The sequence below is a fragment of the Lepidochelys kempii genome, chromosome 8 (assembly GCF_965140285.1).
Source record: "Lepidochelys kempii isolate rLepKem1 chromosome 8, rLepKem1.hap1, whole genome shotgun sequence".
NCBI classification, from domain to species: Eukaryota; Metazoa; Chordata; order Testudines; family Cheloniidae; genus Lepidochelys; species Lepidochelys kempii.
The window spans coordinates 57,002,323-57,015,880 of record NC_136387.1 but is presented as its reverse complement, the minus strand read 5'-3'; the positions used below and the strand labels follow the sequence as shown (position 1 = coordinate 57,015,880).

Here is a 13,558-nt window from a genome sequence, read left to right as displayed (position 1 = left end):
TCTCTCGGGCCCCTCTTTGGCTGCTGCATTTGTGATCGGAGCGAGGCACGAACGAAGCGCGGGCTCTCCATTCTCTCGCCAGGGGCCCCGGCAGGGAGAGCGCGGCAGCTGCACGGCAGATTCCCGGCGGAAGAGTCTGGGAGATGGAGCTCCCAAGGTACAACGCAGCTCAAGCCTGGCCTTCCAGATTTTTGCTAAATCTAGAGATCAGCTGGGAACCGTGTGAGAGAGACCGACCTCCGCCCATGTGTTGGGGGGGGCGCATGGGAAACTGAGTCTCGTGGGTTGGGGATTCCCCCGATCCCATAACCTGGGAAGGAAGTTGGGGGAGGGGGTGTCTTCCCCTCTTTACACACTGCAGGAATTTCCCTCTTCCATTCAGATGATGTATGGGGAAGGGGAGGGGGGGCTGTTTCCGGATGCAGGACGCACTTGTACGTCACTCTCTCATTGGTCCATAAGTAGGATGCAGTTAATCGTGGACGCAATCTACAACGTGCCGGGAAAGCGGAAAGAAAGCAGAAGTAGCTGCCTCTACAGAACCTGACGGGGCAACACAGCATCAAGTTTCCTTTCGTGAAGAACCACTGGGATATGATTCTGCCCTGCACTTTAATCATCGGTCTCCTGGCTTTCAGCCAAGCAGGTTAGTACTCAAACCTTCTTTGTCTCAGCGCCGCGGAAACTCTCCAGGACATTTTTCACTTGTCTGAGCTGCCTTCGCTGGCATTTGCTTGCAGTGCTTTGCGATCTCCTTTTTGCAGAGTTGAAGAGTTTGCAGAGTTGGGGTGGGGGAGAGGGATAGCTCAGTGGTTTGAGCATGGGCCTGCTAAACCCTGGGTTGCAAGTTCAATCCTTGAGGGGGCCATTTAGGGATCTGGGGCAAAAAAAAAAATTGGGGATTGGTCCTGCTTTGAGCAGGGGGTTGGACTAGATGACCTCCTGAGGTCCCTTCCCACCTTGATATTCTATGATTCTATGAAGCTGCCGTGGTGCCTTTTGTTTAATTTGTGTTCTCTTTGTTCCGAGACTTGGATGGATGCAGTTTTGCACAGGCTTGAGGGCGCTACAGAGAGAGCGAGATTCAGAATTAATTTTCTAATGAGTGCCGCTGGCTTTTGAATAGCACTGATGACACCCCACGCTTTTAAGAAATGGAGCCTCAGGTTTAAGAATGTGCTATAGTGACATAGCTGACATGGTGACATGGGAGCTAGTGCAGAACCTCATGAATTGTAATCCAGGAGCTGCCAAGATGGTCAGGGATGCCATCCTATGCTCTGGGTTGTCCCTAGCCTCCTCTGGCTGCTAGAAACTGGGAATGGATGACAGGGGATGGATCACTCAGTGATTACCTGTTCTGTTCATTCCCTCCAAAGCACCTGGCATTGGCCACTGTCAGAAGACAGGATACCACAGGCTAGACGGACCATTCTTACATTGTTGTTATTATTAAAAATATCATGTTGACTTCACATCCCAACCTCTCCGATTTACTAGTAAAAGAGAAGTACTGTATTATTTTCTAATATTCCCAAAGTGTAAAAGTTGCTTCTGATATTCTTAGTAGAGATGAGCACCAGCTGCAAATTTTCAGCCAGCATCCAAATTTCTCCAGTGTTCTGGGGAGTCGAGAGATGGGGAAGAGACATACAAAACACTGTATCTGGTTTAGGGCTAGGAAACAGGTAAATCTAGGATTTGGAGCTAAAGAAATTATAAATAGCTCTCACGATGTCTAGTTATGCCCTCTAAACCCAACTTTCATTGAATTCTGAGAACAGAATTAGGCCTAGAGAAATTATGACTTTTCATTTCCCCCCATTCTTTTTTGCCACCTTCAAAACTTGTAGTTATACGACAAGTTTTTAAATGGGATATTGAGAAATGATCTGAACATTCTGAGAGGGGTCATCAATTCTCTAGCAATGCTGCCTACATATAATACCAACTGAAAATGAATCACCCATAAATAACTGTCAATATTTTTTCTTCTTATATTAATAGCTTTTAAGTATATCAGTGCAGGGTTTAGTCTGAATTGGTCCTACCTACAGTTTGATTATTTTCTGCCATAATCCTCAGGAAATTGCTTACATAGCTCTTAAAACTTTGCTTCGTGAGATGAAAACAATGATTCATGCATTCCGAATACTATTTTATTAACATTACTCTAATTTTCATTGCAGCTAATCCTTGCTGCTCAAACCCATGCCAGAACAGAGGAGTATGTATGACGACAGGTTTTGATGGATATGAATGTGATTGTACAAGGACAGGATTTTATGGGGAAAACTGTACTACACGTAAGTATCTGAAAGTTATGTTTTTATAAATAACAATAATGAATCTCGAAAGCTGCAAAATATTCCAGTATTTTATTTCCAGATTTGCATATTATTTAGTCCTCATAAGTACAATAATACAATATTCTTAATCTTTCCCCTCAATGCTCACAGCGGAATTCTTGACCTGGCTGAAACTGACATTGAAACCTACTCCAAACACTGTCCACTACATCCTCACTCACTTCAAAGGTGTCTGGAATATAATAAACAGCATTCCCTTCTTCCGTGATTCCATCATGAGATATGTATTGACATGTAAGTATCCTCTCCTTGTGCTATTAACCTTCAGTTGTAGACATTGGCCACAGGAGTTTAAGGAAATACTGTGTTGCTTAGTGATTTTATATACATACATACTTTTATATACATACATGATTTTATATACATACATACTTTAGAAATATGGGACAGGTAATGTATTTTGGGACAGGAAATGTAGAAAGCAGAAGCCAGGTATACATTTCACCTCATAATCAGGAAGCAACCACAAGGAGTGGGAGAACGGATGAAAGGGATTTTTTTCATGGGGGTCCACCATTGCTCAAAATTATTCTGTTATTTTTGTAAGACAAAAATTATGACACATTTATAAAGCATGTAATTTGTTCATCTCAATAATTGATTGCAGTGATTCAAACATTATATTATACACTGCAGTTTTCCATTAAATAAGGTTTTAATACTAGAAAGTACCACACTGTAAATTTGCTCTTAAATAAGGACTATACCCAAAAGTAAGGCGGAAAGGATTTGACCTTGTAGCTTAATTAAATTCAATTTACTGTTTTAAGGCCAACTTTTAAAAATACTTTTTTTTTTTTTTTTTTATTTTAGCAAGGTCACATTTGATTGACAGTCCACCAACATACAACAGCCAGTATGGTTACAAAAACTGGGAAGCCTATTCCAACCTTTCCTTCTATACTAGAACCCTCCCACCAGTGGCACTGGACTGCCCAACACCCATGGGTGTTAAAGGTAAGGAATAGAAGAGATTTCCAATGTTTGATTGTGGAGTGTGGGAAAGTCAAATTATTTTGCCCTCTTGGAAAACATTTAACAGACTATTTTTTATAGAGCTACAGTCTTTGAAATCTGCAACAGTATATTGTAAAATGGTTGTGTATTGGATATACTGTACAAAGAGCTAAAAACTAAGTAATGATTTACACAGACTCCAACTGTAGTTATTGAGATAAATGTTAGAAATAAAATAAAGAAATTGAAAAGATTGAGTTGCAGATTCAACATAGCAGAAATGACGATTTTTAGCAATCAAGTTGTGTTTTAAATCAAGTGCATAAGGTTTGTAAAAGTTATAGCTAAGCTATCAGCAGGTATAAATCAAGTAGCTCCACTGATTTCTATGGAGTTATGCCAGTTTACACCAGCTGAGGATCTAGCTCATAGGTTTCACATGTGATAGATACTTGTTCTAAGGAGAAAATGACATAGCTGGATTGAATAATAAAGTAAGTCTTATTTCCTCCAAATTTAAGGAAAAATAAACTGATTTGATTTTAAATTACAGGTAAGAAGGAGCTCCCAGATTCCGCAGTAGTTGTGGAGAAATTTCTGCTGAGGAAAAAATTTATTCCTGATCCTCAAGGCACAAATATGATGTTCACGTTCTTTGCTCAACATTTCACCCACCAGTTCTTTAAGACAGATCACCACAGAGGGCCAGCCTTCACCAAAGCTCTTGGCCATGGGGTAAGATCATAAAGTTATGACTCTCACTGAAAAGTATAGCAAAGTTTATCAGCCTTTGTGGCAAGAACAACATCCTTCAGAGTGCTAGGAGCGTACATAAACATTGTGACGTACATAACTACACGGAATTCTTTGCATTACTGAGAGCCTTACACTGCAGTTTGCAAGGCAGGCAAAACTCCTATTCAACAAGATGGAGGTATTTCCAGTCCAGACTATAGAAGCCTAAATAATTCTATCAAAAATACCAAACGATTTAGTTCTCCTTATCTGCACAGTCTTAATTTTCGAAATGTGGTGTTATTGTTTCCACACAAACCCATCCATATCTACTGAGACCCCAAAATTTTTTCTATTGGACTGTTTCCATCATGCATAAAAAGGCATATACTGTACTGTAAAATAATGGTCATGTGCTACACTTTTAAAAGAGACTTTGCTATTGAAAAGCAACTATTTCACATGAGTATCAATTGTTTCTTTGAAACCAATTCCAGTTTAAAAGTCCACAAGAATCTTACAATATTATATTGTAGAGTTTCCAGGCTGTCCATTCTTTTAGACATGTTTGAAGCAGTCTTTTTTAACTGAGTGCGAATTTTAAAACTCATTGTTGTGCATAGTTTGATCCAGTTCTAACAAAAAAACTGACTTTATTTTTAAATCTTTATGTAATGTATTCATAGGGTGCCAATCATCATAGTATACTTAATATGAAAACATTTAAGCCCCAATCCAACTTCCATTGACTTAAACAGGAGTTGGATCCATTCTAAAATAACCAGAAATGTAGTTTGACTTCATGTTTCAAATACTTTTATTTTATAGGTTGACTTGAACCATGTCTATGGAGAGACTTTGGATAGACAACTTAAGTTGAGGCTACTTAAGGATGGAAAGCTGAAGTATCAGGTGTGTTTCACTTTAAAATTCCTACTGTATAATAAGAGAACAATGGAATTTTATAATTAACATTTGTTAATAGTATGAAGTGTTGTTAAAACACAGAGGGCCAAATTCAGCCATGGTGTTAGCAGGTCCCATCTACTTCAGTAGGAGCTGCACACTTAAATACAAGGGCAGAATTTGGTCCACAGTCTGTATTTTTAGAATGGGAAAAATAAAATACTGGAGAACATCTATTTATCATCAGTGATTCTAAGTCTCTCTCCTTTTTTTTTTTTTTTTAACTGCAGATGATTGATGGAGAAATGTACCCTCCCACTGTGAAGGACACTGAGGCAGAAATGATCTACCCACCTCATATTCCTGAGCACCTGCAATTTTCTGTAGGCCAGGAGGTGTTTGGTTTGGTCCCAGGTTTAATGATGTATGCCACAATATGGCTCAGGGAGCACAATCGCGTCTGTGACGTTCTTAAGCAGGTGCATCCAGAATGGGATGATGAGCAGCTGTTCCAAACTACCAGGCTCATATTGATAGGTGAGTAAACTTGAAAATCAGACTTTCCATATTAAACTATTTTACAAAGACATAGACCCCAGCTTCAGGGGACTGCGTTCTCAAAAGTGATTTTGCATGCCTCCTTATTCTGGGGGGCCAGCTTAAAATACCTTAAAGGTATTTTCAGACAATAGGAAGATCAGAACTTTCTGAAAATAGGTTCCTTTAAGATGTCTCGAGCTAGGCACCCAAAAACAGAGAGACACAAAATCACTAGTCCACTTTTGAAAATGGAGGCCTTGTTTGTTTGTTTGTTTTTTTAAAAACAGCTATTAATTATACAGAACTTAAAAAGTTATTAACATGTTACAATGATCTGGGAGATTTTTCCTCCCCTAGGCAGCTTCAACAGGTTTAATAATGGAACAAATTTTACTTAGTTTGTTAAATGAAACCATAAGGAATCTTTTTTAAAGTTTTCATGACCTATGTTCAGTATTTGATGGTTCATGAGAAAACAGTCCATTGTAACCAGTATCTTGAATATCAAACTGTGGAGAAAATTCCTAAATCAGGTGGCATTCTGTTTCTTTAACTAAGGGAACTAGAACTGTGAGGTGCATAGTGAGGAAGCAGGGAGGTGAGTTTAAGGCCATATCTACACTAGCACTTATATCAGCAAAACTTTTGTCACTCAGGGATGTGAAAAAAACACACCCCTGAGAGACATAAGTTTTACCAGCATTAGCACTTGTGTGCACCGCGCTATGTCTCCCACTGACATAGCTACCGCCACCCATTGAGCTGGTTTTATTATGTAGACAGGAGAGCTCTCACCCATTGGCACAACACGGCTACACAAGCACTCTTACAGTGGCACAGCTGTGACTCTATCAGCTTGTAAGTATAGACATGGCCTAATTCTCAAACGTCAGGTATGTGTGTGGCCGAATGACCTTCCCCTGCTGCTAAAGTGTCTTATCTTCAGTGCAATCGCTGCTCTCTGTTACAGGTTAAGAGGAAGGCTTTGATTCAGTTTAGAATTTAGGAAGTTACTGAAAAGCTAATACAAAATGATGTTGTTATATATTAGTCTCTATCCAGTGACATTTATTTTCATGTTAATGTTTATGCACACTCCATTTGGGCAAGACAACTAAGTAGTTGTCCCCAAATGAAGAATGCAACAGTATACTAAAAGGAGATGGTTGTATTTGACAGTAACAGCAACTCAGACTTTCTTTTGAGATATCTATAACTTTTTCTGGATAAAATTAGCAATGTTTTTCCCTACAGAAAAATCCTATAGAATGTAATAGCAAATTATGTCGTTGCTATAGAATTATTAAAGGAAATTATAGAAAGGACACTCTTCACTACTAATTTCTAAATGTTTATTACATTTTAGAACTGCTATCATTTTCATCCCTATTCACTTCTATAAAACTTTCCCATAAGAAAAGGAGTACTTGTGTTTATGCTCAAATAAATTGGTTAGTCTCTAAGGTGCCACAGGTCCTCCTTTTCTTTTTGCGAATACAGACTAACACAGCTGCTGCTCTGAAACATTTTCCATAAGAGTTCACAAACCATTAAGAAATCTCTGACATCTTCTGAAACTCCCCCCAAAATATATTTATTTTAGAACAATCCTTGGCCATTTTACCTCACCATTTACATCCTTTCTTACACAGCTGGCTGAACATTCAGAATTGTTCAAGCAAACAAAACTGATACACATTTTCCCTGTTTCATTGAACTAACAGGAGAGACTATCAAGATTGTTGTTGAAGACTACGTGCAGCACTTGAGTGGCTACTATTTCAAGCTGAAGTTTGATCCCGAGCTGCTGTTTAACCAGCGATTTCAATATCAGAATAGAATTGCAGCTGAATTCAACACTTTGTACCACTGGCACCCACTTCTGCCTGACAGTTTTCAGATCCATGACCAGGAGTACACTTTCCAGCAATTTCTCTACAACAACTCTATCATGATGGAACATGGCCTTTCCCACATGGTGAAATCCTTCTCCAAGCAAATTGCCGGCAGGGTAAACATTCTCACAACATTTTTTAGCTTTTGGACAGTCTAGAAATTTTTTGTGCCAATTAACATAACCCAGAGACTTGGCAAAAAAGTTTACTTGGAATTTCTTCTGTGAAAAAGAAAGATACCTGCTTGTTCAAATAGTAAAATCTAATTCTTCCTAGTACAGGAGTTACCAAAGCAAATGCACTTTAAATGTTATTGTCCATGAGCCCAGATTCTGCACTCTTAGTACTGACAGAACTCACTGATTTCAATGAGAGTTTTATTTTTAAGAAGGCTTCAGGGTCAGGTCAAAAATGGCCTTTTAATTTAAAAAGGAAAAGGAAAAACTCTTCCAAAGCTTGATATAATCTTGCAAAAAATATCATTTACTTGAAAATATCATTCATTTTATAGTGATTTTCAGTTGTAAAGTTAAAATCCTAGCAATTCTGGGCCTAAACAAATATATCTACTGTAGTAGGTTGCACTCTCAGAGAAGTGCAGTACAATAGCTGTATTTTCTCAGTTGGGCTGTGCCATGGTTGTGGTACTCCCGCAGTGTTAATGGGAATTGTAGGGCTAAAAGCCATTCAAGGGACACTTCCTTACTCAGAAGAACCCACATTCATGTCAATGGAAATGTTGCCTGAGGAAGGCAAGCAGGATTCCACCCAAAGTTTATACACACTATAAAAGCTGTGAGGAGTTTGCCTAGAGTTCTTATTATTCTTTGTATCCTTTTTTTTGCAATAGGTTGCTGGGGGTAAGAACGTTCCTTTTGCAGTACAGAAAGTAGCTAAGGCTTCAATTGATCAAAGCAGACAGATGAGATACCAGTCCTTGAATGAGTACCGAAAACGCTTCCTACTGAAACCTTTTAAGTCATTTGAGGAACTTACAGGTAAGAGCTATTCTTTCTAATGGGGCCTTTTCTTACAAATGACTAATATGGTAGATGGGACACTGTTTGTTTCCAGGATTATATAAATTGGGGTTGTGGTGGGAAGTAGGATTAAAGACCAAAAGAAAAGTGCTAAAAGGTGGGATTTTCCATTTACTATTCTTATTTATTATTAATTATTACAGGAGAAAAAGAAATGGCAGCTGAATTAGAAGAGCTTTATGGAGACATTGATGCTATGGAGCTGTATCCTGGCCTTCTAGTAGAAAGGCCTCGTCCTAGTGCCATCTTTGGTGAGACTATGGTGGAACTTGGAGCACCATTCTCTTTGAAAGGACTGATGGGAAATGCTATCTGTTCTCCGGAGTACTGGAAACCAAGCACCTTTGGTGGAAAAGTGGGCTTTGAAATAATCAATACTGCCTCCCTACAAAAGCTCATCTGCAATAACGTGAAGGGCTGTCCCATCACCGCCTTCCACGTCCTAAACTCTGAAGCCACAGAAACGGCCACCATTAACGTCAGTTCCTCGAGCTCTGCAATGGAGGATATCAACCCCACGTTACTAATGAAAGAGAGATCTGCTGAATTGTAATACATCCATTTATTTATTTATTTAAATAATTGTATAAATTATTATATTTATATCTTTATATTTAAAAAATGAAATCCAGGCTATGTCTTATTCAGGACAAGGGTTCCAGTGATCAAGGCAGACCACTGTTTTTTAAAGTTTGCAGCACTGGATCCATTATTACATCTTCTGTAACAGAAAGAAGTATTCCAAAGTGGATGAAAATGGTCCAATTTTTTTCTGGTGTTTTGCTATAAAATTTGACAGTAAATGTTTTGTTTTGTCACTTAATAGGCAACATAACGCTACAGGAATAAGTTATTTTGCCAACATATATTTTCATTTGAAAATGAAAAATCAAAAAAACAAGAAAATTGGATTAATGAAAACTGCAATAATTACTAATTACAGTACCATAAATAGTAAATGAATGTAAAACAAATTTTGCAACTTTAAATGTTTGTATAAAGTCAGCAAATGAAAAAGTTAAGTTTCTCACGAACACTACCTCACTATCATGCACATATTTTATATTAACATTTAACTAAGAGCCTTAACTTTTATTTTCTGACTTTGGATTTTGAAACCAATGTTACATTAATACTCTTTTTAAAATTAAAATTTACTTTATAAAAGTATATAACCTGTGTTTAAATTCCAATTAGGTTTTGGAGTTTGCACGACGTAGGTGTGAGTAGGGTGGAGGGAAAGATTTGCTGCTGTTTAGCTAGAAGTAGTTATGTGCCAGGCTGGGATAACAGGGCATTTATATTTTGATAGCTGTGTTGTAAATGGCAAGAAATCAGAGCAAGAAATTACACACAATGATTTTATAATAGCACCTTAGATTTTTACCTGCAAGGATCATTTAATTATTTTTAGGCGGGGGGGGGTGTAGAATGGCATTTTCTATTAAAACTGCTGGGGGGATTTAGGTAGAAAGAATGCAATTATTTAGGCTGGAATTGGTCAGAAAACTATTTTGGGAGAAAGAATGGCCAGGGAGCTTTACTGACCACTTGTGGACAAGGCTTCAGTTTTAATCACATCTGAAAGATACAGTCTTCCCAGCACTGTATATACTGCATCCTTAATATAGGATAGGAAAGCGTCAGCATGAATATGGCCTTGTTACAATTTGATTGACTTTCCCTAAATTTCTAGTTACTTGTTTTTACACTTTGATTATTTTAATTGGGCTGCTCATTTTAAGATATGTTAATTTGTAATTTTCAATATTGGTAACTAAAAAAGGAACACACAGTCTATTGTACACCGAAGTGTATGAGGTTGGAAGGTTTTTTACAGATAAGTTTGGGGATATTTTTATTTATTTATTTGTTTTTGTTTTTATGCAATGCACAAAGTGGAGAAAGCACAATGTACATTAAAAGATGTTGAGGTTTCTTATATTTAGAACTGTAAATGTTCATAAATGGAAGACTATTCCGGAGGTCACCTGAGATGTGAAATGGATCAGAACATGTAATTTACATTCGTTCATCTCCTCCTGGAGAATACACTTACCCAAAAACTGTCAACATTAATCCACTCTCGGGGGAAAAAAATATTTGTTTTAAAATCTGCACCATCTTGTTGCCCACTCTATCTGAACTGAGTTAGTTTTCAGAATTAGGGCCCAATCCTTCTATATGAAATTCACAATGAGATTTCCAGATACATACAGTTTGAATGTAGACCAAAAGCTACATGGGAAAGAAAGCAGGTCTTCCTCTATTTTGTACAATGCAAGCACAATGTCAGCACTCAAATAAGTTATTAATTAATAATATGTAATCCCATCTGATAGGATTCGGATGATTACCATATATGGCGAAGACAACTTGAAATTATTTATTTGTAATGTTTTATAATAAATATGCTTGAATGATTTTTTTCCACGTTTATTTTTTTACAAAAAGGACATGTTTAAAATACCACTGTTAAAATAAAAACATTGCAGACGTTATCTGTGAGTACTGGTTTTTGATACTTGATTGCAACAGAACATTTACTTGATTCACAAGAACACCATATAATTTTATTTTCTCCCCTTCCACCCAAGAGTTCATCTTAGAAAAGGCATTAAGTTCACTAACAATGCAAGATTAGGATAAATCAAGATCTAGAATTTGTATGTTTGCATTAGTACTTGCCAAAAGCTGTGTTGAAAATTAGAAAAATTTGTGTCAGAAAAGTGTTCCTGATTTTATTATTTATTTATTTATTTTTGAGGGGGTGGGGGACAAAAATGTAAATGAAAACTTCCCAGCCAATACATACCCAAGTTAGTATGTACTGAATTGGGGAGAGGAGGGAAAGGCAGCAAAACACACTGGACTCCAGCTTTCTTTAAGAGAAGATTGGGGGGGCATAGTAGAAAGAAAGTAAAGGATCTGGGCCTGAGCAAAAGGAAAAGCAGAGTCAGGATGGGGGGCAATTTTATCAAATATAATTAACCATCAATATAATGAACAAAGACTAGTTCTTTAAAAGAGGTCATCATAGCTGATCTCCCAACCATAGGCTGACCCTTGGAACAAGCAATAATCAGAAGACCATACAATCGACCATATCAGGCAACAAGACACCAGAGGTGGTATTCCATCTTGGCTGGTTCATCCTCTCCCTCTGGAGCTAGCTGCTGAAATGCGGCCACCAGAAAGTGAGACACAAACTTTGCAATAGTGTATTTACTTCCATTGTGTTTGAAAACTCACATTTTGCTGAACACAATCCAGAACACAAACCCACATGATTCCCATAACTCTGAGATCACATCCACTGCACAATACAGACAATTTCAACAGTCCATAGTACTAACTTCCTGTTCACATCTCATTCTGCAACCAAACATGGAGAAGAACTCCAGAATGTGAAATCCCTGAAGAAGACACTTGATGTTCATTTTGTCCACCAAAGGGAAAGATTCCAGCTATGCCTCACCCTCATCCAGATTCCTGGGAGTTCATCCCATGGAAATTGAATAACAGTGTGCCACGGACATCAAAGCCCATTTCCCTTGCTCTCTCCTACTCCAAGGACACGCTAAAGGCTTCACAAATAAGAGCTGCCCATGGGCATTCCTGTGTCAACCTAGCAGGTTCCATCAACTGTGAAACAATCCTTTTTGTGTGGGTGGAAGAGGGGGGTATCAAGGAGTAGGTGAAAAGTGGACTTCATATTACACTTGGTCAACTAATCTTGTTGAAGCAGCAAGGTCAGTCATTAATATCAGACCACAACATCTCTGAAGTAGATTGGCCCCACCACCTGTCACAGCCATTCCCTGAATGGAAGGCTCTGCTATCACTGCTTTCCTGTGCAATACCATAGGACCCTGCTGCCAGGATAGCTATCAGAACCATGTGAACTGTATCCTTAACAGATCCATAGGGGCAGCAAATACACCATGTGATTGTAGCTCATTCTCCCATAAAGTACTGCAAGGGGCTCCCCTCAGGGAGACATGGAGATTCAGCACACTCTCAGCCTCATAGTGCTGGGCTTGCCATGCACAGAGCCTGGCACTGCCTTTTCTGGGTATCTCTAAAGGAGAATGGCATGGACTTCTACTGCTCTTCCTTTTGGTCTGCGTGCAAGGGACAGCAGGGGAAGGGTAGAGATTGCCTACTGCCTCTGTTCATATTGCCACAGAACAGGCAGCTAGAACAGTCATCCAGCTTCTAGAATGTGGCAGGAGAGGAGGGAGGAGCACCTAGACTCAACCTTACTGCAATTGCCTTTGATGCCAAACAGAGCGAGAGGAAGGGGAAAGCAACCAAGAGCACCGCCCTGCTCACGGGGTACAGAAGAGAGACCTATGCTTTTGCTGAAAGGCTTATGACCCCAGTCAGGTGACTTCTTGTGGGTGGAGGAGGGGTGATAAGGTCGTGTGGGGGAGGTGATCCTGGCTGCTTCCCACTGCTTCACAGGACAGTCACAGAGAAGAGGGTCCCTATCGTCCTAATTAGGGTAGGGCCATGCAGGGTGGATTCTCTGAATGAGGCATATCTACGGTAGCTCAATACCAGAAGGGATCCGCCTTGCCTTTGAGCACAGGCAAGTCTGGGATGACACAAAAGGCAAGAATGTTCCCCGGTCTGACCTTCACTGTGGAATATTTGGAGTCAGCAAGGTAACTGTTTCACCCTAGGTGCAGTGTGATGGGGCATAAACCCTGATTTTATGGCATAATACTTAAGTAGGTGCAGATCTTTTTAAGGGAGTATTCTGCGCTTGTGCCACTTCCTTTCTGACTGATAAATATTCTTAGCTCTTTCTATGTTTTTTCCCTTTTTCTTCTTCCTGAGGAGGTGAGAGCAGTAAGCGGCAGCCAGATATTTTAGGGATGTAGCTAGATGCTTGTCTTTTCCAAATTGTAAGGGCCAGATACCAGAAAAGGATATTGCTCACTATGTCTATTAGAGGGTGAACCCTCACGAGGCAGCGTTTCAGTAGTGTATGGTCAATATAAAGGAAGTTGCCCTCGGAAAGGGGCTTAACTCTCATCTCATAGGTCCAGAGATTTAGTTGGAACCATCCCAAGATTTTGACGCAGGAGCCTGCTGTTCAATTAGTTAA

The 13,558-nt window shown here is 39.1% G+C and overlaps 1 protein-coding gene across 1 annotated transcript; it reads left to right on the top strand.

Annotated features, from left to right (window-relative positions):
• Positions 1–478: 478 nt before the first annotated feature.
• On the top strand, positions 479–10,943 carry PTGS2 (prostaglandin-endoperoxide synthase 2). The gene is made up of 10 exons (XM_073356704.2): positions 479–646; positions 2,190–2,306; positions 2,460–2,603; positions 3,183–3,326; positions 3,880–4,061; positions 4,890–4,973; positions 5,258–5,504; positions 7,232–7,518; positions 8,253–8,400; positions 8,586–10,943. Exons 1-10 carry the CDS (start codon positions 595–597, stop codon positions 8,993–8,995), a joined length of 1,815 nt encoding a protein of 604 aa, XP_073212805.1. The 5' UTR covers positions 479–594; the 3' UTR covers positions 8,996–10,943.
• The last annotated feature ends 2,615 nt before the right edge of the window (positions 10,944–13,558 follow it).